Here is a 23,817-nt window from a genome sequence, read left to right as displayed (position 1 = left end):
TTTCCCTCCCTACATTTTCCGGGTTTGGACAAAACGTGGAGTAGGCCATGGCCTACCCTGTGGCCTACCTTATGGCCTACCGGTGGTCAGATTTTTAAAAACATTAACAAAACATCAGTAAGAGTCGAATGAGTAAGGTGGCATAAAATTATATCCCTCGTGGTTTCTTGTATCCCTCTAAAAAAGGTATGCGGAAAGTCACTAACACCAGCACTAACAGTCACTAATGCCGTTCATTACATGTTTACACTAGCACTCCACAATATGTTACAAACTGGCTACCGGTATGGATCGTGGAGCAGCCATTTTGGATATTCTCAGCGACCACGTAATATCGGCCCCTTCCCGGGGGGGGGGGGGGGAGGCGTAATTCCATATATAAATGACAGGGGTGCTTGCCATACCTTTTAGGGGTTAAAAACGCAGTTTTGGTACCTCTTAGGGGTTCTTTCTAAAATTTCCGACCAGCACCCACGTCTCTTTTATATGAGAGTCCCACCAGGGCCCTTCCCCTCCCTCTTAACCTGCCGTTATGGTTGATTGCTTGGCTGGGGAAGCCAGATGTCGAAGACAGCGAGAAATAGGATGTTTCAAGGTTGAGTGCTGTAAGGTTTGCATTATTTCGTTCCCACTGGTGTTGAGAATCATGTTAGTGACTTTTAAGTATACCCCTATTAGAGGGATACAATGTTATGCCAGCTAACTCGTTCGAGTCGCTGCAACATGCAGTCCTCGCTTAATGTCCTCACATCTGATGGCATGTAAAATGTCAACTGCTGGCATTATGTTGTTACTACTCTGAGTGGCAAACAAAAAAAATGACTTATTGTTGATATTATAGCAGCACAGGTTTATGCTCGAAATGGTCCCGAAACAGAGCCTACAGTACAGTTAGACAGCCCACAGCATACAGAATCAACTGTGACCCAGGCTGGATCTCATGAAGGGCTTCATGCAGGTAAAGTGACATTAATTGGCATAACCCAGATGTAGTTTGAATCAGTGTAGCCAAGCTATAATTTCCTAAACTTTTAACTGAGTGAGGTAATGTACATGTTTGGAAATATGAATTAAATTAACAGAAGAAAGAGGAAAGTGTGAGAATTAATGCACACATACAGTAATTGTGAAAGTTAATGTCATCAGCTTTTTAGCTTCATGCGGGATCCTTTTGTGTTACTCTGATACAAGTTGAAGTACCGCCAATTAGACCCACAACTTGGCTAGACTTGATTGGCTTAACCCCAGCTAGCCAGAAATGAATGCTACAGTCTGTAAAGTCACCCAGAAATTCTTCACCCATGCTTTGGGTTAAATATCTCCCAAATGTTGTTAATTAATTGTTATGTTAGTAATCATTTTAATCAAATGCTTATGATCATTACACATTGAGCTCTAAATATTTGTTACCCATAAGCAAAAATTTTAATTAAAATATTGTAACTAATGTGTAGCCTGTATTAAACACAGTCACAATATTACTGACAGTATGCACATTATTTTGTTCTCTTTTTATATCTTAGCACAAGGAAATGGAAACATCAGTCAAGTCTATGCAGCATTACACTCACATACCACTGGTTCAACACCTCAGCCATCTGCAGTCTCTAGACCTATCAATCTAGGTTTTGCTCCATCCAATCCAGGAACTCCTCGACCCTCTCCTCACGGGACCCCTAAATCACAAAAAAGCCACCATTCTTACCCCTGTGGGGGTCAGTACAGTTGAATGTGTTGTCAGTATATATACAGTTAAGCCTTGCTATTTCTGGGGAGGCTTGGTGGCCTCGTGGTTAGTGCTCTGGACTCCAGATCAAGTGATCCGGGTTCAAGCCTAAGCCAGGGACATTGTTTTCTGTTCTTGGACAAGACACTTTACTCTCACAGTTAACCTCTCTCCGCCCAGGTGTTTAATTAGTTGGATTCGTAACCTAGTTAAATAAGCAGATTACAAGAGTGTGAACAGGGTACTTCTGCTTTAAGGTACCTGAAGCATTTTAAGTACTTTGAGTACAAGCACACTGCATCTTTTCCTCTTCCATCTACATGTATGTTATATTTTATGATGCACAGCTGAATCACTTTTTGTCTGTGAAATTTATTTTCTGGTACTGCTGAAAGACAGAACATTGATGGTGCCAACAGTGGTGCTAATCTGAATCAGAACACTACTGCTATGAATGAGCAGGCAAACCAGAATGCTACACATGGCTCTTTGCCTAAAAGAAATAGTGTAAATGTACCTGTTGCTGCTTCTGTCAATTTAAATACTCCTCAGGATAATACTAGTGGTAGAATGCCTGGAGATGATCCAGCAGCACTTCATGGTGTCCCTGATGCTGCTACATGTAAAGCAACTGTTAATGATGAAGCTGCAGCCAGTGATCATAAGGATACCACCAGCAGTGGTCCAATGCGCAGACCCAGTCGGCAATTCAGCAGAGATTCACAAAAGAGTGGTAATACAAGCCAATCAGTCTTTTATTTTTTCAATACATATAACTTACAGTACATTTTAATTTTAATGTGCAGTGTTATTGTGTATTGCACATGCCATTTACATTACTCACACCTACATGTACATGTAAATTGTACAATGTATGTTAATTATACTTGTAATGAATTTAAAATAAGTGTTGGTGTAGATGACATGTACTTGGTGGCTGTACTGCTCTCTCACGATTAATAATAATGCATTAATAGTAATAATGATAATAATAATAATAATAATAATAACAACAACAACAATAATAATAGTAGTAGTAATAGTAATAGGGAGAACAGTACACTAAGACGATCTCCTGGATCAGAGCAAAAACATCGTTTGCACTCTTGAGATCTGCCCTCATCTGTTTGAGTGGTTCTAGGACAACCAAGGGAGTCCCCAGTGATGTCAAGAATGCAGACTTTGGCGTTGAAACTGAAGAGGAAACCATCTATTAGTTCCTTTCTTTTTTGGACAAAACTCTTTTTGTTAATACTGTTTTTTTTTTTAATTGGAGCATGTAAATTTTTTTCCCAGCTTTTAGGTTGTATTTACTCAAATATTAATTTCCACAGCGTAGACCTGTGGAATTGTTTAATATGTTTAATTAGTTTACTGGATGAACAGTAGAATTTTGGCAGAGTGACTCTCAGCTCTCAGGAGTGTAGTATTTCCTAGCACATTGTTTTGTTCTGTGAATCTTTCGTATTGATGTATTTTATAATTTTTTTAGGGTTAAATTTAATAAAATATGAATTTAATAATAATTAAATCGTAATAATAATAATAATAACAATAATAATAATAGTAAAGATGATAATGATAATAATAGTAAAGGTTGTTATTCATCGTTTCAAACAGATCTTAAAACTTTGATGCTTAAGAAATGGAGAAATAGAGGGAAATGGTAAAATATTTGAATTCCTTCACATTAGGAGATCTAACAATGAACAATCAATACGATACAAACACTTATAAATGAAAGTAATTAGAGCTATTAGCAACTTCTAAAAATGTTTATAGGAGAAAGTGCAGATGGTGAATCTGGCAAACGGAAACGAAGCTCCTCGATTTCAAGTTTCAGTACTGAAATGCTAAAAGGAAGACGATCATCAAAAAAGGATGAGCTCCTTGTAACCAATGAAGAACAGGTACATTATTTACACTGTACATTTTATTCATTACTTATTATTAATTGCTAACTAATATACCCATATACCCAACACTCCATGCAGAGGTCTACCTAGCTGTTACATGTAAGCTCTTTTATCAATCAACTTAAATTGTTAAAGGTAAATGAGCTTGTTGTTGATGTTTCAAACAATAGCCCTTAATAATAATTCATACTTCACTGGTACTGGCAATTTTCCAGTTTAAGTTCATTATGATTGTATTAAGCGCTCATTATGGTGCACAGGCACAGGAATAGTCCATTCAACCCGGCCGAGAATGTGCAATTTCTTCATATCCATTTCATCAAGGTCCATAGGAAGCCTTCTCATCAACGAATTGATGTCAGTTTTTCATGTGTCTTTCCTGTTAAGGTACATGTACGTGTATCAGTATACCTCAAATGACCATCATTTGTCAGCGTTGCTTTAGGGTCAGACTTTTGACGCAAACCCCAGTGAAGTATATATTTTCTGAAAGCTTAAGAATTGTAGATTACGAAAGTATATTCGTCAAGATAAAAAAATTATGGTTTTCCGAATATGGCGCCTTATTTATCAAAGTACAATAGGTTCACTAATCAAGTTCGTTTCTGGTCGGATTTGAGCGGGAGGATGTGATCAACATCGCTATGTCTTCTTGACACCTTTCTTTAAAAAACGGTGTCGGGAAATTTTGATTACTTGTCTGGTTTGTTTTTGACATGCAGTTAAACTTTTAGAGTTAATGAAACATACATTCTCTTCTCATTCTCTTTTCTCGCACTCTTCTTCTGCAAAAACATTGAAAATTTGCCGGAAACGAACTTAAAATGTATGCTTCACTCGCTGAAATGTTCTTTTTGAGATACGAAGGAAAATATACTTTGGGGCATTCTGAAGGCTTGTTTTACTTTAACAATAGAGCTTGTATCATTTACAAAGGAGTCTCAATTGTTGCCTCCTGTGGGAAATATCCTTTGCGATATCTTCTGAATTCCACCGCTCGTGCACCCAAGTTAGTAAGAAAATAATTTTCGTTTCCATTTTGTTTCTTTTTTTTGAATTTCAAAATGCCTTAGCTTAGAGGTATTGCAGACAACGAAAGAGCACACTCATAAACAACATAAAGGAAACCCATGAGATACCGATTGAGTTAAAATGTTACCATTACTGCCTCGAATGAAGAAGACACCAAGGAAGTAATGCTGAGAGAGTGTCAAACATTTTCCTCATCCAGTGCAAGCAACTTCTTCCTGAGACAGGAAACTTTATTGCTAGCCAGCTAACACGTCAACCCAATTTTGAAACCTCTTTCTCCGCAGCTTTTTCCTCTGTTGTGCTTTTGTCACACTTGCAAAGGGTCACGAACATTGGCGCTTCTTCGACGACATTTTTATACTTAGATCAACAATCTACAAACAGGGAAAACTCAGAACAGATCACTGACTACCAAACACAGGCGTTAGATAATCATTAATTAAGACGTATGCCGCAATCTGTGATGTGGCTTTTTAATGCAAGTTAACTTCTCATGACAACACATAGACGTTTATCAATTAGAGGTAATTAATGAAAAGAAACGTTTTTCGTTGATAACTTTTCTTAGAATCAATGTTTTTCTGTGGAATCTTTTTTAAATGAAAGATCGCAATGAGATCTACCTGAAAAAGTGAAAAACATTTTTTCTGAAAATGGTCAATTTTGGGGTATACTGATACCTTAATGATCATGAATTTCAAAGTAGCTGTGGATCTGCAGACTACTTTGACAATGATATGACAAATTCATCGTCGATAATAGGTCAGTTAGACTAATGAAAAACAGAGGTCAATTTGTTTTTTACAACAACAAATAGTTTGTTTGCTCTTGCTTGTCGCATCAACATCAAATTCATGTGCCTGTCCACTTTTAACATTGACAATGAAAATTTAGCCAATGAGCACACAAGAATTTCTGCAGTTATTGTAAACTCATGCATTGTTGAGTTACATTGTAATTAAGGATTGCAACTTGCAAGCTTTTTGTCTGAATTATTTATGTCTAGAAGCACTCGGCAGCACCTTGCATAGTGCTTCTCTATACACTTTTCTTGTGTTCATTAAAATTCCAGCACAACATTTTAATAACAAACATGTAAACAGATATATAGCAACTATTCCCTTTCTCTATTTTCTCTTTCAGGATATTGATGAGTCACAAGGTAAGGAATTACTTTTCGTTGCTTATAGATACTGGGAGGTAAAGTCATGAGTTAATGCCTCATGATTAGTGCACTCGACTCTGGATTGAGCAGTTTAGGTTCAAGCCCAGGCTGGCCAAGGACATTGTGTTGTGCTCTTGGACAAGACTCTTTACTCTCATAGTGCCTCTCTCCATGCGTACTAGCAAGTTTAATGCAGGGGAGTAACCCTGCAATGGTCCAGCATCCCATCCATGGGGAGGTAGGAATACTCCTAGTTGCTTCATGCAACAGAAACTAGAGATAAGGTCTGGCCTGATGGGCCACTTGGCTCATAACATTATGCAGACTTCACCTTTTCACCTTTACTGATAGTTGCTGTGCATCTCTTTCTTTACCACCAACCCAAAGTGGGCAATGAAATGGGCAAATAGGTTTGTAGGCTAGGATATTAAAGCTGTCATTTTACTTCTTTGACATTTAGCTCAGTAAACTTAGAGGATGGTACATTTAAGAGGTTGGCATGAGCTAAAATTGTCAGAAATTTGTGGTGGTATTCAAGGCTGTCAGTCTAAGAAAAATAACAAGGAGCCTAAAGGCTCTTAACCATGAAATCCTATGTGCCTAGCACAGTAGCGTATATATAAGAAAGTGAGTTTTTCCTGTCACCCAAAAGCAAAAGCTAGTCGCCTGTGGCACGCGGACACCTCTAGAGTACAGGCTGTGGCTATTGCAAGCTGAGTAATCTGACTTGAATGATCCAGGTTTTTTTCCAGATGATTTAGTATAAATCTACTAGCGTTCTACCACAAATGTTGTTCTCTTATTGGCTACCCCAATCACTAGCTATTCTGTTGTAGTTAGTGATGAAAATAACATTGTGCACTTGATGACAAATGATGGACACTAATTTGCATTTTTGAAGTCTCTGTGAAGAGGAATAAGATGAAGTTTTGAACAACTAGTAGATCTAAACTAAAACAATTAGATTATGAGCTTGACTGCTCTATCTCTCTGTGCATGAAAGTTGATGAAGGCTGTGCTCTGGTCAACTATCAGGCAATAGAAATCTTAAGTTCGTGATCTTATTGTTGAATCTGTTGTAGGGGCAATGGAAATAACAGAGGAACCATTATCCCAGAAAATAAAAGAAGGCTCAAAAGCGGAGTTGGTGTTTAAGTGCAAAGCTCAAGGAAACCGCAAACTGACCTATCAGTGGTATAAAGATGGTGCAGTGTTACAGGGAAAAGAAGAGGGCACACTTGTCCTTAAATCTGTTACATTACCTGACTTTGGCTGCTATAAGTGTGCTGTTAGTTGTAAAGATAGTTCCAGCTTTAGAGTAGAATCATCGCCTGCAGAACTGGATGTTAAACCTCGTGATGGAACAAGTAAGTATGTCACTCAGTCTGGATAAAAGTTAATCCTTTTTAGAAGCTAGTAGTTTAACAGGCTGGTGATGTGCAGTTCCCAAAGTAATCTGACACGATACGATCCCCAGTTCTAAATTGATTTCCGACTCGAATCTGAAATCACTTTAACTGATTGTTTTTTAACTTGTCATCCCATAGTGCAGAGTGCACTGTTGGAATGATTTAGGGGACCGCCATCCACTAAAGTACTTACGAGCTGCGATAAGGCTCTAAGGTGTTGACTTTAATGTTTGTTTAAGTACAGTCAAACCAACTGAAACTCACTCCTCAAGATTACATTAATGAATTGATTATTTGAATATGAACCTGCTAGATGCTTTAAGAATGAAATAATGAATCAAGCATTTGAATATTGAACCCATTAGCTGTATTTCTTGGAACAACTAGCTGATTCAGTATTTAATCAATTCATTATTGCATCCTTGAAACAACTAGTGGGTTCAATACTCAAATAATGAATTCATAAATGTAATCTTAAGGAGTATGCTTCACTAATTGACTGCAGTTAATTTCAGTTTATTAATTAGCCTTGCAGCAGGGGCGGGGCAGGATGTGGCAAGTGCCTGTGAGGGCTACGTAAAACATGATGTACTTACCTTACTTCTTTGATATCTTCACAAAGCTATATATTTGTGTCAGAAAACCCCTTGCTCTCCTCCAATATTTGCTCTAAACGCGTGTGCAGATTAATAAGCATTAGTATCAGATGGAAGATACATTTCATACAAGATCACACACTAACATTGAGTGCTTGTTCTTGTGGTAGAACCCTAACATGTCATACGCATGCGTTCTAGCATCGTTAGCATGATACAAGAATGTTACTGTGACTACATATCTTTTGGAATTACTCCTAGCCATTGGTTCAAGAAATATCATTTGCAGTTTCCAAACTAAACATGTAGTAGTGCCCTATTTTTCCTTCATATTTTGGACGTAAATTTGACAAGGTAACGACTGTGAAATTCCCTCAAGTTTGCATGAAGTAATCTTGTCTCTAATTCATTTTTCAGCGTACAAATGTCTGAAAGATATTGACCTCAATACTCAAGACCGGATTGAAGACCTTCTCACCCAGAAAAGTTTCGGTTCCGGAGGGTGGAGGCAGATCGCCTTCAAGTATGAAATGGATCATGTCAAAATTAAAAACCTAGAGAACGATCCAGAGGCCGGCAAAAACACACTGGAATACCTTCGGTCAAGCAACCCAGATCTGACGGTCTACGATTTTTGTAAGGCACTTAAAGAACATAGCGTAAGGCGCCTCGATATTGTTAGGGAATTAATGGGACATCTTTCAGTTCCCAGTTCATCAAATGTATATGTGTAGTTCTGAAAAGCTGTTGTCAATTTTGGCGTAGGGCGGTAATCGCTCGAAGGCTAAATATGGTGCTTTCCCTTCCAACTAGAGCAGCTCTGTCTAGTGACCCTTTGTTAAAATTGGACAGCTTTCTTCAGAGCTTGCAGGCCTGTCCTGGTAAAGCCTCCCAAGCAATTTAGTGTTGTTATCATTATCATTAATTATCAGTTCATAAACTCAGCGTAACAATTATTTTACGCGTAGTAAGTCGTTTTGACATAGTGACTGTGCCATCGTACCTGTCGTGTTTGACATATCGACGTCAGCCCGGTGGGTTTGTCATATGGTCAGCATTTATTGTTGTACAAATTGATTTTTCACCAAAATAGCTATATTTGTAGATCACGATAAAAAGTGACATAGCAGTTTTTTGCTAGAGATTTTAGGATGTTTTTACAATTTGTTATTACTTGTCGATCTCGGCGAGTAGTGTAATTCCATGGACTAACAGTGGACCAAGATTTCCATTTTAGTCTTACGTGTGATGCCGTTTTTGTAGAGAGAGATCCCTTTAAGGGTATATCAAGAGGTCCTACTTATTGTGACCAAGATCGTTTCACCGTTGGACCCGGAACATAAAGATAAGGGTCTGTTAGAACAGCTAAGACTTGACTTATTAACGACAAATGTGTTATTGATGAGTTAAACACTTAAAAGAGGGACCATGTCTTGCAATTTTAGAACATTTTGCTACCCAGAAACTTACGTACCTTCTGTTTCAAGGAGACAATCAATTTTAACTAGATGTTTGTAATTATAAACGTCTGTTTTAACTGGTGAAAGTAAAATTAATAGCTTAAGATTGTAGAATATTTAGACAGGTTTTAAGACTACATAACTTAATTTCTTTTCTTTAGTAGTGCTAAACAGAAAATGCGTTTTGAAGATCTTCGTTTTAGTAATATTTACTGGGAAGCCAAAATTTAGTCTTATTACCCAAGCTAACGTGCATATGCTGTACAGTAGCCAGTTGGTGTTTAGGGCTTGAAACACGAGCGAAAATATGTAACAGGTCTTTCAACCCACGTATTACCAAAAGTTGTCAAAGTCATATTCACCTAAAACTTATTGGTCAGGTTAAACAACGTAGGCATTGATCACCGATATCACTGAACTTGCCATGTAGTTAAAATCTCCGGAATGGCAGAGTAAGAAAAAAATTACAGATTGATGCCTATAGAAACGAAGGAATTTGAAAGTTGGTATGCCAAAATCTTCGTCTCAAGGGTTGAGAGGACTGTCCACACTTTATCTTTGTTGTACATAATATGAGCTTTTTTTATAGAATGGGGCAGGAGAAATCTCGAACGTTTTTAGCTGAACATAGTTGTGCGCGAATGTGACAAACATTCAAGAATATTCTGAATGCCCACCAATTATTTGTAGCTGGTCTACCCGAAGCCTAAGGTGGCAGGGCAAAGCTCTGTTCATGAGGATAATTGTAGATTTTATCATAGATTTATTCACCTGTACTAAGAGTATAGTTTAAGGAATAGTGTAGAACGTACAGAATTATTTTTGTATGTAGACAGTAGCTGGTTTACAGTATTAGGTATTTTACACTTTAGAAATGTTTTGAAATTTGTATTTGTTATTGTATGTATACTTAATATGTATTTTTACTACTGTGTCTATTTTTATAGTTAGTAGAATTAAATTTGCAATGAATTCCAATGCATTTCAGGCATAAAGTATTTCCCTCCAAAAGAAGCCGGCACAATAATCATGCTGGTATAATACAGTCGAACCTGTCCACCTAGGGTGTGGCCTCACTGTTACTGCGCTTGTCTCCGGATCCGGCGGTCCGGTTTTTAAGCCCTGGCCAGGGACGTTATGTTGTGTTCTTGAGCAAGACACTTCACTCTTGAGCACAGTGCGTCTCTCCACCCAGGTGTACAAATGGGTACCGGCGAACATAATGCCGGAGGTAACCCTGCGATGGACTAGCATCCCATCCGGGGAGGGGGGGGGGGGGGGGGAGTAGAAATACTCCTAGTCGCTTCATGCCACGGAAACCGGGATAAGCTCCAGCCTGATGGGCCACTTGGCTCGTATACAGACTTCACCCTTATCTCTCCACATAGGGGACAGGTTAGTACAACAGCTCACTTTAAGTGTACCTCAATGTCATTTTTGATGTAACTTCCCTATCTTGCGAATGCCCATAAAAACAGAGAAAGATTCAGCGTGGAGAGTGCAATTTCTACAATAATATCCCATTGATTTACATACATGTTTTGAATTAATTAAAAAGATATAACAAACTCCTTTTTTACTACAACAACCTTGCACTCTTGTCAATTGACTTACAGCAGCAATTTCCTACACACTCCCCTTCTCTAAACTTTACATGCGCTGTTAGAACGCGTTTTTTGCACTTGTTGCGGAACATTTTCCACCCTGCAAAGCCACGAGAGAAACAGTTGCTTGCCAGTAAAAGCGGAAACGGTAACCTTTGAGAAGTTTGAGCTCTCCCTCCCTACATTTTCCGGGTTTGGACAAAACGTGGAGTAGGCCATGGCCTACCCTGTGGCCTACCTTATGGCCTACCGGTGGTCAGATTTTTAAAAACATTAACAAAACATCAGTAAGAGTCGAATGAGTAAGGTGGCATAAAATTATATCCCTCGTGGTTTCTTGTATCCCTCTAAAAAAGGTATGCGGAAAGTCACTAACACCAGCACTAACAGTCACTAATGCCGTTCATTACATGTTTACACTAGCACTCCACAATATGTTACAAACTGGCTACCGGTATGGATCGTGGAGCAGCCATTTTGGATATTCTCAGCGACCACGTAATATCGGCCCCTTCCCGGAGGGGGCGGGGGAGGCGTAATTCCATATATAAATGACAGGGGTGCTTGCAATACCTTTTAGGGGTTAAAAACGCAGATTTGGTACCTCTTAGGGGTTCTTTCTAAAATTTCCGACCAGCACACCCGTCTTTTTTATATGAGAGTCCCACCCGGGCCCTTCCCCTCCCTCCTAAGCTGCCGTTATGGTTGATTGCTTGGCTGGGGAAGCCAGATGTCGAAGACAGCGAGAAATAGGATGTTTCAAGGCTGAGTGCTGTAAGGTTTGCATTATTTCGTTCCCACTGATGTTGAGAATCATGTTAGTGACTTTTAAGTATACCCCTATTAGAGGGATACAATGTTATGCCAGCTAACTCGTTCGAGTCGCTGCAACATGCAGTCCTCGCTTAATGTCCTCACATCTGACGGCATGTAAAATGTCAACTGCTGGCATTATGTTGTTACTACTCTGAGTGGCAAACAAAAAAAATGACTTATTGTTGATATTATAGCAGCGCAGGTTTATGCTCGAAATGGTCCCGAAAGGGAGCTCACAGTACAGTTAGACAGCCCACTGCATACAGAATCAACTGTGACCCAAGCTGGATCTCATGAAGGGCTTCATGCAGGTAAAGTGACATTAATTGGCATAACCCACATGTAGTTTGAATCAGTGTAGCCAAGCTAGAATTTCCTAAACTTTTAACTGAGTGAGGTAATGTACATGTTTGGAAATATGCATTAAATTAACAGAAGAAAGAGGAAAGTGTGAGAATTAATGCACACATACAGTAATTGTGAAAGTTAATGTCATCAGCTTTTTAGCTTCATGCAGGATCCTTTTGTGTTACTCTGATACAAGTTGAAGTACCGCCAATTAGACCCACAACTTGGCTAGACTTGATTGGCTTAACCCCAGCTAGCCAGAAATGAATGCTACAGTCTGTAAAGTCACCCAGAAATTCTTCACCCATGCTTTGGGTTAAATATCTCCCAAATGTTGTTTGTTATGTTAGTAATCACTTTAATCAAATGCTTATGATCATTACACATTGAGCTCTAAATATTTGTTACCCATAAGCAAAAATTTTAATTAAAATATTGTAAATAATGTGTAGCCTGTATTAAACACAGTCACAATATTACTGACAGTATGCACATTATTTTGTTCTCTTTTTATATCTTAGCACAAGGAAATGGAAACATCAGTCAAGTCTATGCAGCATTACACTCACATATCACTGGCTCAACACCTCAGCCATCTGCAGTCTCTAGACCTATCAATCTAGGTTTTGCTCCATCCAATCCGGGAACTCCTCGACTCTCTCCTCATGGGACCCCTAAATCACAAAAAAGCCACCATTCTTACACCTGTGGGGGTCAGTACAGTTGAATGTGTTGTCAGTATATATACAGTTAAGCCTTGCTATTTCTGGGGAGGCTTGGTGGCCTCGTGGTTAGTGCTCTGGACTCCAGATCAAGTGATCCGGGTTCAAGCCTAAGCCAGGGACATTGTTTTCTGTTCTTGGACAAGACACTTTACTCTCACAGTTAACCTCTCTCCGCCCAGGTGTTTAATTAGTTGAATTCATAACCTAGTTTAAATAAGCAGATTACAAGAGTGTGAACAGGGTACTTCTGCTTTAAGGTACCTGAAGCATTTTGAGTACTTTGAGTACAAGCACACTGCATCTTTTCCTCTTCCATGTACATGTATGTTATATTTTATGATGCACAGCTGAATCACTTTTTGTCTGTGAAATTTATTTTCAGGTACTGCTGAAAGACAGAATATCGATGGTGCCAACAGTGGTGCTAATCTGAATCAGAACACTACTGCTATGAATGAGCAGGCAAACCAGAATGCTACACATGGCTCTTTGCCTAAAAGAAATAGTGTAAATGTACCTGTTGCTGCTTCTGTCAATTTGAATACTCCTCAGGATAATACTAGTGGTAGAATGCCTGGAGACGATCCAGCAGCACTTCATGGTGTCCCTGATGGTGCTACATGTAAAGCAACTGTTAATGATGAAGCTGCAGCCAGTGATCATAAGGATACCACCAGCAGTGGTCCAATGCGCAGACTCAGTCGGCAATTCAGCAGAGATTCACAAAAGAGTGGTAATACAAGCCAATCAGTCTTTTATTTTTTCCATACATATAACTCACAGTACATTTTAATTTTAATGTGCAGTATTATTGTGTATTGCACATGCCATTTACATTACTCACACCTACATGTACATGTAAATTGTACAATGTATGTTAATTATACTTGTAATGAATTTAAAATAAGTGTTTGTGTAGATGATATGTACTTGGTGGCTGTACTGCTCTCTCGCGATTAATAATAATGCATTAATAGTAATAATGATAATAATAATAATAATAATAATAACAACAACAATAATAATAGTAGTAATAGTAATAGGGAGAACAGTACACTAAGACGATCTCCTGGATCAGAGCAAAAACATCGTTTACACTCTTGAGATCTGCCCTCATCTGTTTGAGTGGTTCTAGGACAACCAAGGGAGTCCCCAGTGATGTCAAGAATGCGGACTTTGGCGTTGAAACTGAAGAGGAAGCCATCTATTAGTTCCTTTCTTTTTTGGACAAAACTCTTTTTGTTAATACTGTTTTTTTTTTTAATTGGAGCATGTAAATTTTTTTCCCAGCTTTTAGGTTGTATTTACTCAAATATTAATTTCCACAGCGTAGACCTGTGGAATTGTTTAATCTGTTTAATTAGTTTACTGGATGAACAGTAGAATTTTGGCAGAGTGACTCTCAGCTCTCAGGAGTGTAGTATTTCCTAGCACATTGTTTTGTTCTGTGAATCTTTCGTATTGATTTATTTTATAATTTTTTTAGGGTTAAATTTAATAAAATATGAATTTAATAATAATTAAATCGTAATAATAATAATAACAATAATAATAATAATATTAAAGATGATAATGATAATAATAGTAAAGGTTGTTATTCATCGTTTCAAACAGATCTTAAAACTTTGATGCTTAAGAAATGGAGAAATAGAGGGAAATGGTAAAATATTTGAATTCCTTCACATTAGGAGATCTAACAATGAACAATCAATACGGTACAAACACTTATAAATGAAAGTAATTAGAGCTATTAGCAACTTCTAAAAATGTTTATAGGAGAAAGTGCAGATGGTGAATCTGGCAAATGGAAACGAAGCTCCTCGATTTCAAGTTTCAGTACTGAAATGCTAAAAGGAAGACGATCATCAAAAAAGGATGAGCTTCTTGTAACCAATGAAGAACAGGTACATTATTTACACTGTACATTTTATTCATTACTTATTATTAATTGCTAACTAATATACCCATGATTGTTAACACCATGTGCCAAGAAATATTGTTTGCCTGTGAGCATCACTTAACAACCATGCTCAGTGTTACAATTCATGTGGCAGCTAACACTTCATGCAGAGGTCTACCTAGCTGTTACATGTAAGCTCTTTTATCAATCAACTTAAATTGTTAAAGGTAAATGAGCTTTTGAAGTTGATGTTTCAAACAATAGCCCTTAATAATAATTCATACTTCACTGGTACTGGCAATTTTCCAGTTTAAGTTCATTATGATTGTATTAAGCGCTCATTATGGTGCCACAGGCACAGGAATAGTCCATTCAACCCGGCCGAGAATGTGCAATTTCTTCATATCCATTTCATCAAGGTCCATAGGAAGCCTTCTCATCAATGACTTGACGTCAGTTTTTCATGTGTCTTTCCTGTTAAGGTACATGTACGTGTATCAGTATACCTCAAATGACCATCATTTGTCAGCGTCGCTTTAGAGTCAGACTTTTGACGCAAACCCTATTGAAGTATATACTTTCTGAAAGCTTAAGAATTGTAGATTACGAAAGTATATTCATCAAGATAAAAAAATTTATGGTTTTCCGAATATGGCGCCTTATTTATCAAAGTACAATAGGTTCACTAATCAAGTTCGTTTCTGGTCAGATTTGAGCGGGAGGATGTGATCAACATCGCTATGTCTTCTTGACACCTTTCTTTAAAAAACGGTGTCGGGAAATTTTGATTACTTGTCTGGTTTGTTTTTGACATGCAGTTAAACTTTTAGAGTTAATGCAACATACATTCTCTTCTCATTCTCTTTTCTCGCACTCTTCTTCTGCAAAAACATTGAAAATTTGCCGGAAACGAACTTAAAATGTATGCTTCACTCGCTGAAATGTTCTTTTTGAGATACGAAGGAAAATATACTTTGGGGCGTTCTGAAGGCTTGTTTTACTTTAACAATAGAGCTTGTATCATTTACAAAGGAGTCTCAATTGTTGCCTCCTGTGGGAAATATCCTTTGCGATATCTTCTGAATTCCACCGCTCGTGCACCCAAGTTAGTAAGAAAATAATTTTCGTTTCCATTTTGTTTCTTTTTTCGATTTTCAAAACGCCTTAGCTTAGAGATATCGCAGACAACGAAAGAGCACACTCATAAACAACATAAAGGAAACCCATGAGATACCGATTGAGTTAAAATGTTACCATTACTGCCTCGAATGAAGAAGACACCAAGGAAGTAATGCTGAGAGAGTGTCAAACATTTTCCTCATCCAGTGCAAGCAACTTCTTCCTGAGGCAGGAAACTTTATTGCTAGCCAGCTAACACGTCAGCCCAATTTTGAAACCTCTTTCTCCGCAGCTTTTTCCTCTGTTGTGCTTTTGTCACACTTGCAAAGGGTCACAAACATTGGCGCTTCTTCGACGACATTTTTATACTTAGATCAACAATCTACAAACAGGGAAAACTCAGAACAGATCACTGACTACCAAACACAGGCGTTAGATAATCATTAATTAAGACATATGCCGCAATCTGTGATGTGACTTTTTAATGCAAGTTAACTTCTCATGACAACACATAGACGTTTATCAATTAGAGGTAATTAATGAAAAGAAACGTTTTTTGTTGATAACTTTTCTAAGAATCAATGTTTTTCTGTGGAATCTTTTTTAAATGAAAGATCGCAATGAGATCTACCTGAAAAAGTGAAAAACATTTTTTCTGAAAATGGTCAATTTTGGGGTATACTGATACCTTAATGATCATGAATTTCAAAGTAGCTGTGGATCTGCAGACTACTTTGACAATGATATGACAAATTCATCGTCGATAATAGGTCAGTTAGACTAATGAAAAACAGAGGTCAATTTGTTTTTTACAACAACAAATAGTTTGTTTGCTCTTGCTTGTCGCATCAACATCAAATTCATGTGCCTGTCCACTTTTAACATTGACAATGAAAATTTAGCCAATGAGCACACAAGAATTTCTGCAGTTATTGTAAACTCATGCATTGTTGAGTTACATTGTAATTAAGGATTGCAACTTGCAAGCTTTTTGTCTGAATTATTTATGTCTAGAAGCACTCGGCAGCACCTTGCATAGTGCTTCTCTATACACTTTTCTTGTGTTCATTAAAATTCCAGCACAACGTTTTAATAACAAACATGTACACAGATATATAGCAACTATTCCCTCTCTCTATTTTCTCTTTCAGGATATTGATGAGTCACAAGGTAAGGAATTACTTTTCGTTGCTTATAGATCCTGGGAGGTAAAGTCATGAGTTAATACCTCATGATCAGTGCACTCGACTCTGGATTGAGCAGTTTAGGTTCGAGCCCTGGCCAAGGACATTGTGTTGTGCTCTTGGACAAGACTCTTTACTCTCATAGTGCCTCTCTCCATGCGTACTAGCAAGTTTAATGCAGGGGAGTAACCCTGCAATGGTCCAGCATCCCATCCATGGGGAGGTAGGAATACTCCTAGTCGCTTCATGCAACAGAAACTAGAGATAAGGTCTGGCCTGATGGGCCACTTGGCTCATAACATTATGCAGACTTCACCTTTTCACCTTTACTGATAGTTGCTGTGCATCTCTTTCTCTACCACCAACCCAAAGTGGGCAATGAAATGGGCAAATAGGTTTGTAGGCTAGGATATTAAAGCTGTCATTTTACTTCTTTGACATTTAGATCAGTAAACTTAGAGGATGGTACATTTAAGAGGTTGGCATGAGCTAAAATTGTCAGAAATTTGTGGTGGTATTCAGGGCTGTCAGTCTAAGAAAATAACAAGGAGCCTAAAGGCTCCCAACCATGAAATCCTGGGTGCCTAACACAGAAGCATATATATAAGAAAGTGAGTTTTTCCTGTCACCCAAAAGCAAAAGCTAGTCACCTGTGGCACGCAGACACCTAGAGCTAGAGCACAGGCCATGGCTATTGCAAGCTGAGTAATCTAACTTGAATGATCCAGGTTTTTCCAAATAATTTAGTATAAATCTACTAGCATTCTACCACAAATGTTGTTCTCTTATTGGCTACCCTGCTCACTAGCTATTCTGTTGTAGTGAGTAGCCTAACATTGTGTGCTTGTTGACAAATGATGGACACTAATTTTCATTTTTGAAGTCTCTGTGAAGAGGATTAAGATAAAGTTTTGAACGACTAGTAGGTCTATATTAAAACAATTAGATTATGAGCTTGACTGCTCGATCTCTCTGTGCGTGAAAGTTGATGAAGGCTGTGCTCTTGTCATCTATCAGGTAATAGAAATCTTAAGTTCGTGATCTTATTGTTGAATCTGTTGCAGGGCCAGCAATAAAAATAATAGAGGAACCATCATCCCAGACAATAAACGAAGGCTCAAAAGCGGAGCTGGTCTTCAAGTGCAAAGCTCAAGGAAACAGCAAACCGACTTATGAGTGGTATAAAGATGGTGCAGTGTTACAGAGAAAAGAAGGGGGCACACTTGTCGTTAAATCTGTTACATTGCGTGACTTTGGCTGGTATAAGTGTGTTGCTAGTTGTGAAGATAGTCCCAGCGTTAAAGAAGAATCATTGTCCGCAGAACTGGATGTTATACCTTGTTTTGGAACAAGTATGTCCCTCAGTCCGGATCAAAGTTAATTCTTTTCAGAACCTAGTAGTTTAAAAGGCTGGTGCTGTGCAGCTCCCAAAATAATCCGACGTCGTTATGATCCCCAGTCCTGAATCGATTTCCGACTCGAACCTGAAATTTCTTTAACTGTTTCTTTTTTCACTAGTCATTTTTGTTTTTGGTGCAGAGTGCACTACTGGGATGGTTTAGGGGGCCACTAAAGCACTAAAGCACTAAAGTACTCAGCACTAAGGTACTCAGCACTAAGGTGCAAAGGTGTTAACTTTAATCATTATGTTTGTTTAATTACAGTCAAACCAACTGAAGCATACCCTCAAGATTACATTAAGGAATTGATTATTTGAATATTGAACCTGCTAGATGCTTTGAGAATGCAATAGTGAATTGACCATTTGAATATTGATCCCATTAGCTGTATTCTTGGAACAACTACCTGGTTCAATATTCAAATAACCAATTCATTAATGTTATCTTGAGGGGTACGCTTCACTTGGTTTGACTATAATTAATTTCATTTAATTAATTAGCCTTGCAGTAGGGGCAGGGCAGGGTGGGACAAGTGTTTGTGAGGACTACGTAAAACATGATGTACTTACCTTACTTCTTTGATATCTTCACAAAGCTATATTTTTATTCTTTTTTTATTTATTTGTTTATTTCGTAATGCAGGTCAGTAGGGCAACTTATACAGCTGATGTGGACCTACCTAAGAATTCTTAAATCTACTAGTAAACAATTCTTCTAGAGCATTGACAATACCATTTACAATGCAATGAAATGACTATTTACAATAAAAGGAAATGACCTACTAGTGGTAGATATCATAGACTTTTGTAAAGCCTTTGGCTCGGTCTTTCCAGAAATCTTGTCTCGTAAATTGTAGGCCTGTGGAATTAGCGGCAATCTTTTCCAGTGGCTGAATAGCTATTTATCTCATCGACACCAATTTGTTGAGCTAAATGGAATGAAATTGCCTGTTTGTGTCAGAAAACTGCTTGCTCTCCTCGAATATTTGCTCTAAACGCATGCGCAGAATAATAAGCGTTAGTATCAAATGGAAGATACATTTCATACAATATCACACACCAACACTGAGTGCTTGTTCTTGTGGTAGAACCCTAACATGTCCTACGCATGCGTTCTAGCATCATTAGCATGATGCAAGAACGTTACTGTGACTACATATCTTTTGGAATTACTCCTAGCAATCGCTTCAAGAAATATCATTTGCAGTTTCCAAATTATAGTACTGCGTTTGTGTTTCCCTTATATTTTGGACGTAAATTTGACAAGATAGCAACTGTGAAATTCCCTCAAGTTTGCATTAAGTAATCTTGTCTCTAATTCATTTAGATACTCAAGACCGGATTGCAGACCTTCTCACCCAGAAAAGTTACGGTTCCGGAGGGTGGAGGCAGATCGCCTCCAAGTATAAAATGGATCAGCTCAAAATTAAGTCTCTAGAGAACGATCCAGAGGCCGGCAAGAAAACACTGGAGTACCTTCGAACAAGCAACCCGGATTTGAAGGTCTACGGTTTTTGCAAGGCACTTAAAAGAAGATAACATAAGGCGTCTTGACATTGTTAACGAATTACTGGGACATCTTTCAGTTCCCAGTTCATCAACTGCATACTTATAGTCCCGAAAAGCTGTTCTCAATTTGGCAGATGGCGGAAAACGCTCGATGACGAAGTCATCTTCTTGCCTTAGTAAATTGGACAGCTTTCCTCAGAGCTACAGTCTGCCCTGGTAAAGCCTTCCCAAGCATTTTTTATCATTATTATTACTTTTATTGTTGTACGCAATCACTATGATAATAGACACGCAGGCAGGATTCCGGATGACCTTCGCAATTGTTTTAGCGTGTTGAAAAAATGCCACAACAAGTTTGATTGTCTCATTAATGAGATGTTACTCATTAAACAATCACGACCGTGTTTAAATGTACAATCAAACTCAGTTCGCGCTAAAGTCTTTGTCTAACTTATGCAAATTAGAAACTCTGAACTCTTAGTTACTCTTGAAATCGCATATTTAATTAGTTTCCCTTGACAATGGCGCCAAGATGTCGCCGAAACGTCGGATTTATCTATCGTTAGTTTTTGCCTGTATATGTTAATCTAAATCACGGAAAATAGCTAAGGAAATTATTTTTTACGTTTTAAACGTACTTTTATTTCTTGATTTGCATCTCACGATAAAAAGTGACATAGCAGTTTTTTGCTAGAGATTTTAGGATGTTTTTACATTTTATTACTTGTCGATATCGGCGAGTAGTGTAATTCCATGGACTAACAGTGGACCAAGATTTCCATTTTAGTCTTATGTGATGCTATTTTTTGTAGAAAGATATCCCTGTTAGGGTATATCAAGAGGTCCTACTTATTGCGACCAAGATAGTTTCACCGTTGGACCCGAAACATAAAGATAAGGGTCTGTTAGAACTGTTAAGACTTGACTTATTATAGCGACAAATGTGTTATTGATGTGTTAAACACTTAAAAGAGGAACCCCGTCTTGCAATTTTAAAACATTTTGCCACCCAGAAACTAACGTACCTTCTGTTTGAAGGAAACAATAATTTTAACTAGAGTTTGTAATTATAAACGTCTGTTTTAATTGTTAAAGTAAACACCTTACGACTGTAGAATATTGAGACAGGTTTCAATTTAAGACTAGATGAGTTAAGTTCCTTTCTTTAAACAGAGAATGCGTTTGAAGATCTTCGTTTTAGTAGTATTTACTGGGAAGCCAAAATTTAGTCTTATTACCCTTAACAAGCTAACGTGCATATACTTTACTGTATAGCCAGTTTGTGTTTAGGGCTTGAAACACGAGCGAAAAAAATCTAACAGGTCTTTCAACCCACTTATTACCAAAAGTTGTCAAAATCATATTCACCTAAGACTTATTGGTCAGGTTAAACAACATAGGCATTGATCACCGATATCACTGAACTTGCCATGTAGTTAAAATCTCCGGAATGGCAGAGTAAGAAAAAAATTACAGATTGATGCCTATAGAAACGAAGGAATTTGAAAGTTGGTATGCCGAAATCTTCGTCTCAAAGGTTGAGAGGACTGTCCACACTTAATCTTTGTTGTACATAGTATGAGCTTTTTTTATAGAATGGGGCAGGAGAAAACTCGAACGTTTTTAGCTGAACATAGTTGTGCGCGAATGTGACAAACATTCATGAATATAGTAAATGTCCACCAAATATTTGTAGCTGGTCTACCAGAAGCCTAAGGTGGCAAGGCAAAGCACTGCTCATGAGGATAATTGTAGATTTTATCATAGATTTATTCACCTGTACTAAGAGTATAGTTTAAGGAATAGTGTAGTACATACAGAATTATTTTTGTATGCAGACTGTAGCTGGTTTACAGTATTAGGTATTTTACACTTTAGAAATGTTTTGAAATTTGTATTTGTTATTGTATGTATACTTAATATGTATTTTTACTACTGTGTCTATTTTTGTAGTTATTAGAATTAAATTTGCAATGAATTCCAATGCATTTCAGGCATAAAAAATTTCCCTCCAAAAGAAGCCGGCACAATAATCATGCAGGTATAATACAGTCGATCGAACCTCTCCACCTGGGGCGTGGTCTCACTGTTACTGCGCTTGTCTCCGGATCCGGCGGTCCGGTTTTTAAGCCCTGGCCAGGGACATTATGCTGTGTTCTTGGGCAAGACACTTTGCTCTTGAGCACAGTGCGTCTCTCCACCCAGGTGTACAAATGGGTACCGGCGAACTTAATGCTAGGGGTAACCCTGTGATGAACTAGCATCCCCATTCAGGGGGAGTAGAAATACTCCTAGTCGCTTCATGCCACGGAGACCGGGATAAGCTCCAGCCTGACGGGTCACTTGGCTTACCTTACCCTTACTTGGCTTGCCTTACCCTTACCTCTCCACCTAGGGGACAGAGAGAAGTGACCGTTGTAGAGGGGTGGCCGTTATGGAGAGGTAAGGGTGTAATGACACTTAGGTTTTTTCTTTTTCTTTCTTTTTTTTTTTCTTTTTTTTTTTTTTTTTTTTTTTCAGGGGTGCAACATTTTTTCAAAAAATTGTTTACTTTAGCATATGCTAAATCAAAATGTATCAAAAAAACAGAAGCAGAGACCAACGACTGGCGGTACGGATCAAATTTGGTGACCTTTGACAATAACAAAATGGGCTTCTGTATACACCGTCAATCGTTGATTAACTGGCCGTTGTCGAGAGGTTATTTTGACAGTTGGGACGAGTTCTAGTGGCCGTTGCCGTTGTAAAGAGATGGCCGTTGTTTTCTTCGGTGGAGATTGCCCCAAAAATTAAGTTGACGGATACATCCTAATTCAGTTATCACAGTTTGCGGGCCGTCGATTCGTTTTAAAAATCCCGTTTTTGAGGATAATTCGTTCGCATTTTAAGTTTTAAGAATATCTTTTTGGAAAATGCACATAAAGTAATAATAACTATTTTAGAACAAATCGGCCCTTGAAGGCGAAAAAAAAACTATTGGCACTTGGAACATCCATCAGAAAAGTTCCGAACACAACGCTCATAAGATACGCGTAATCGATCCGCAAAAAATCACTACAGTGGAACCCCGTTAATCCGGTCAACAGCGGGTCGTATTGAAGGGGTTCTTTAAATAAGAAAATGACTGACTGAATTTTATTTGGGCCAGAGCAAAGACTGTAACAACGAGGTGGCCGCGGGTTACAACAAAATTGGATTTGACACTGCACTTTCGTGAAATATTACTCCGAATTAGTGCATTACTTTCTGGCGCTGATGTTCATATATCCGTTGAAGGTGTTTAATTACGAAGCACAAATGTTGGCGAGAATGAGGAAATCTTGGCCTTTGGTCTCTAAAACAGAAAAAGCACAACAGAACAGTTTCTTTATAAAGCCAGGTATGTCCTAGATGACTAAACCACTTAGTTCTAACTGAAGTGATAACCAGTGAATTAATGGGGTTTCCATGCATATGGTTTGACTACCGTGAAACCTGTATTAACCGGACCCCATTATTTAGCGGACACCCTCTATTAAGCGGACACAAGCTTGAGTCCCAAAATTTTCTTCCTGCATTTACTGTAAAATAAACCTGTATTCAGCGGACAGCTCTGTTAAGAGGACGCGGACACCGATATTAACCCATTTTGTTGTACAAAACCTGCAATTAGCGGACACTTCAAGAGCTTTTTACATCTGAAAGCTCAGCTCAGACTCCTTTAACATTGTTCAGCAATGTTGTTTTAATTAAGTAGATTATTCCAGATTGATGCATTGACTGACTGGAAATTGTGCTATGAGCAGTCTTTGATCTTACACTCTGTTACACTGAGTTATAAAAGGGTTAATAATTAACTATCATTGCACAATATATTGGAACCTGCTTAGAGCGGACACCCTGTTTTAAGCGGGCACTAGTGAGGGTCCC

General features: G+C 38.2%; 2 protein-coding genes across 5 annotated transcripts; both read left to right on the top strand.

Moving 5' to 3' along the window:
* The first annotated feature begins 372 nt into the window (after positions 1–372).
* Positions 373–21,896, top strand: LOC110040917 (uncharacterized). Of its 2 annotated transcripts, none has more exons than XM_089273155.1 (8): positions 373–605; positions 11,919–12,035; positions 12,594–12,785; positions 13,180–13,530; positions 14,574–14,701; positions 16,968–16,986; positions 18,065–18,352; positions 19,727–21,896. In XM_089273155.1, the coding sequence occupies exons 1-8, from the start codon at positions 533–535 to the stop codon at positions 19,936–19,938; spliced, it is 1,380 nt and encodes a 459-aa protein (XP_089129281.1). In that variant the 5' UTR covers positions 373–532; the 3' UTR covers positions 19,939–21,896. The 2 variants fall into 2 exon arrangements, with proteins under 2 accessions (XP_089129281.1, XP_089129280.1); XM_089273154.1 differs by lacking the exon at positions 373–605 and adding an exon at positions 11,521–11,682.
* Positions 530–10,286, top strand: LOC110040916 (uncharacterized). Of its 3 annotated transcripts, none has more exons than XM_089273158.1 (8): positions 530–610; positions 842–958; positions 1,524–1,715; positions 2,279–2,459; positions 3,509–3,636; positions 5,818–5,836; positions 6,922–7,206; positions 8,262–10,286. In XM_089273158.1, the coding sequence occupies exons 4-8, from the start codon at positions 2,297–2,299 to the stop codon at positions 8,576–8,578; spliced, it is 912 nt and encodes a 303-aa protein (XP_089129284.1). In that variant the 5' UTR covers positions 530–610; positions 842–958; positions 1,524–1,715; positions 2,279–2,296; the 3' UTR covers positions 8,579–10,286. The 3 variants fall into 3 exon arrangements, with proteins under 3 accessions (XP_089129284.1, XP_089129283.1, XP_089129282.1); XM_089273157.1 differs by having other exon boundaries at positions 1,524–2,459; positions 3,509–3,548; positions 3,591–3,636; XM_089273156.1 differs by having other exon boundaries at positions 1,524–2,459.
* Positions 21,897–23,817: the final 1,921 nt, after the last annotated feature.

Source organism: Orbicella faveolata, unplaced genomic scaffold (assembly GCF_042242905.1).
Source record: "Orbicella faveolata isolate gen_17 unplaced genomic scaffold, um_ofav_v1 contig_35, whole genome shotgun sequence".
NCBI classification, from domain to species: domain Eukaryota; kingdom Metazoa; phylum Cnidaria; class Anthozoa; order Scleractinia; family Merulinidae; genus Orbicella; species Orbicella faveolata.
The sequence above is the reverse complement of the archived record's forward strand: the minus strand, read 5'-3'. Positions and strand labels throughout refer to the sequence as shown.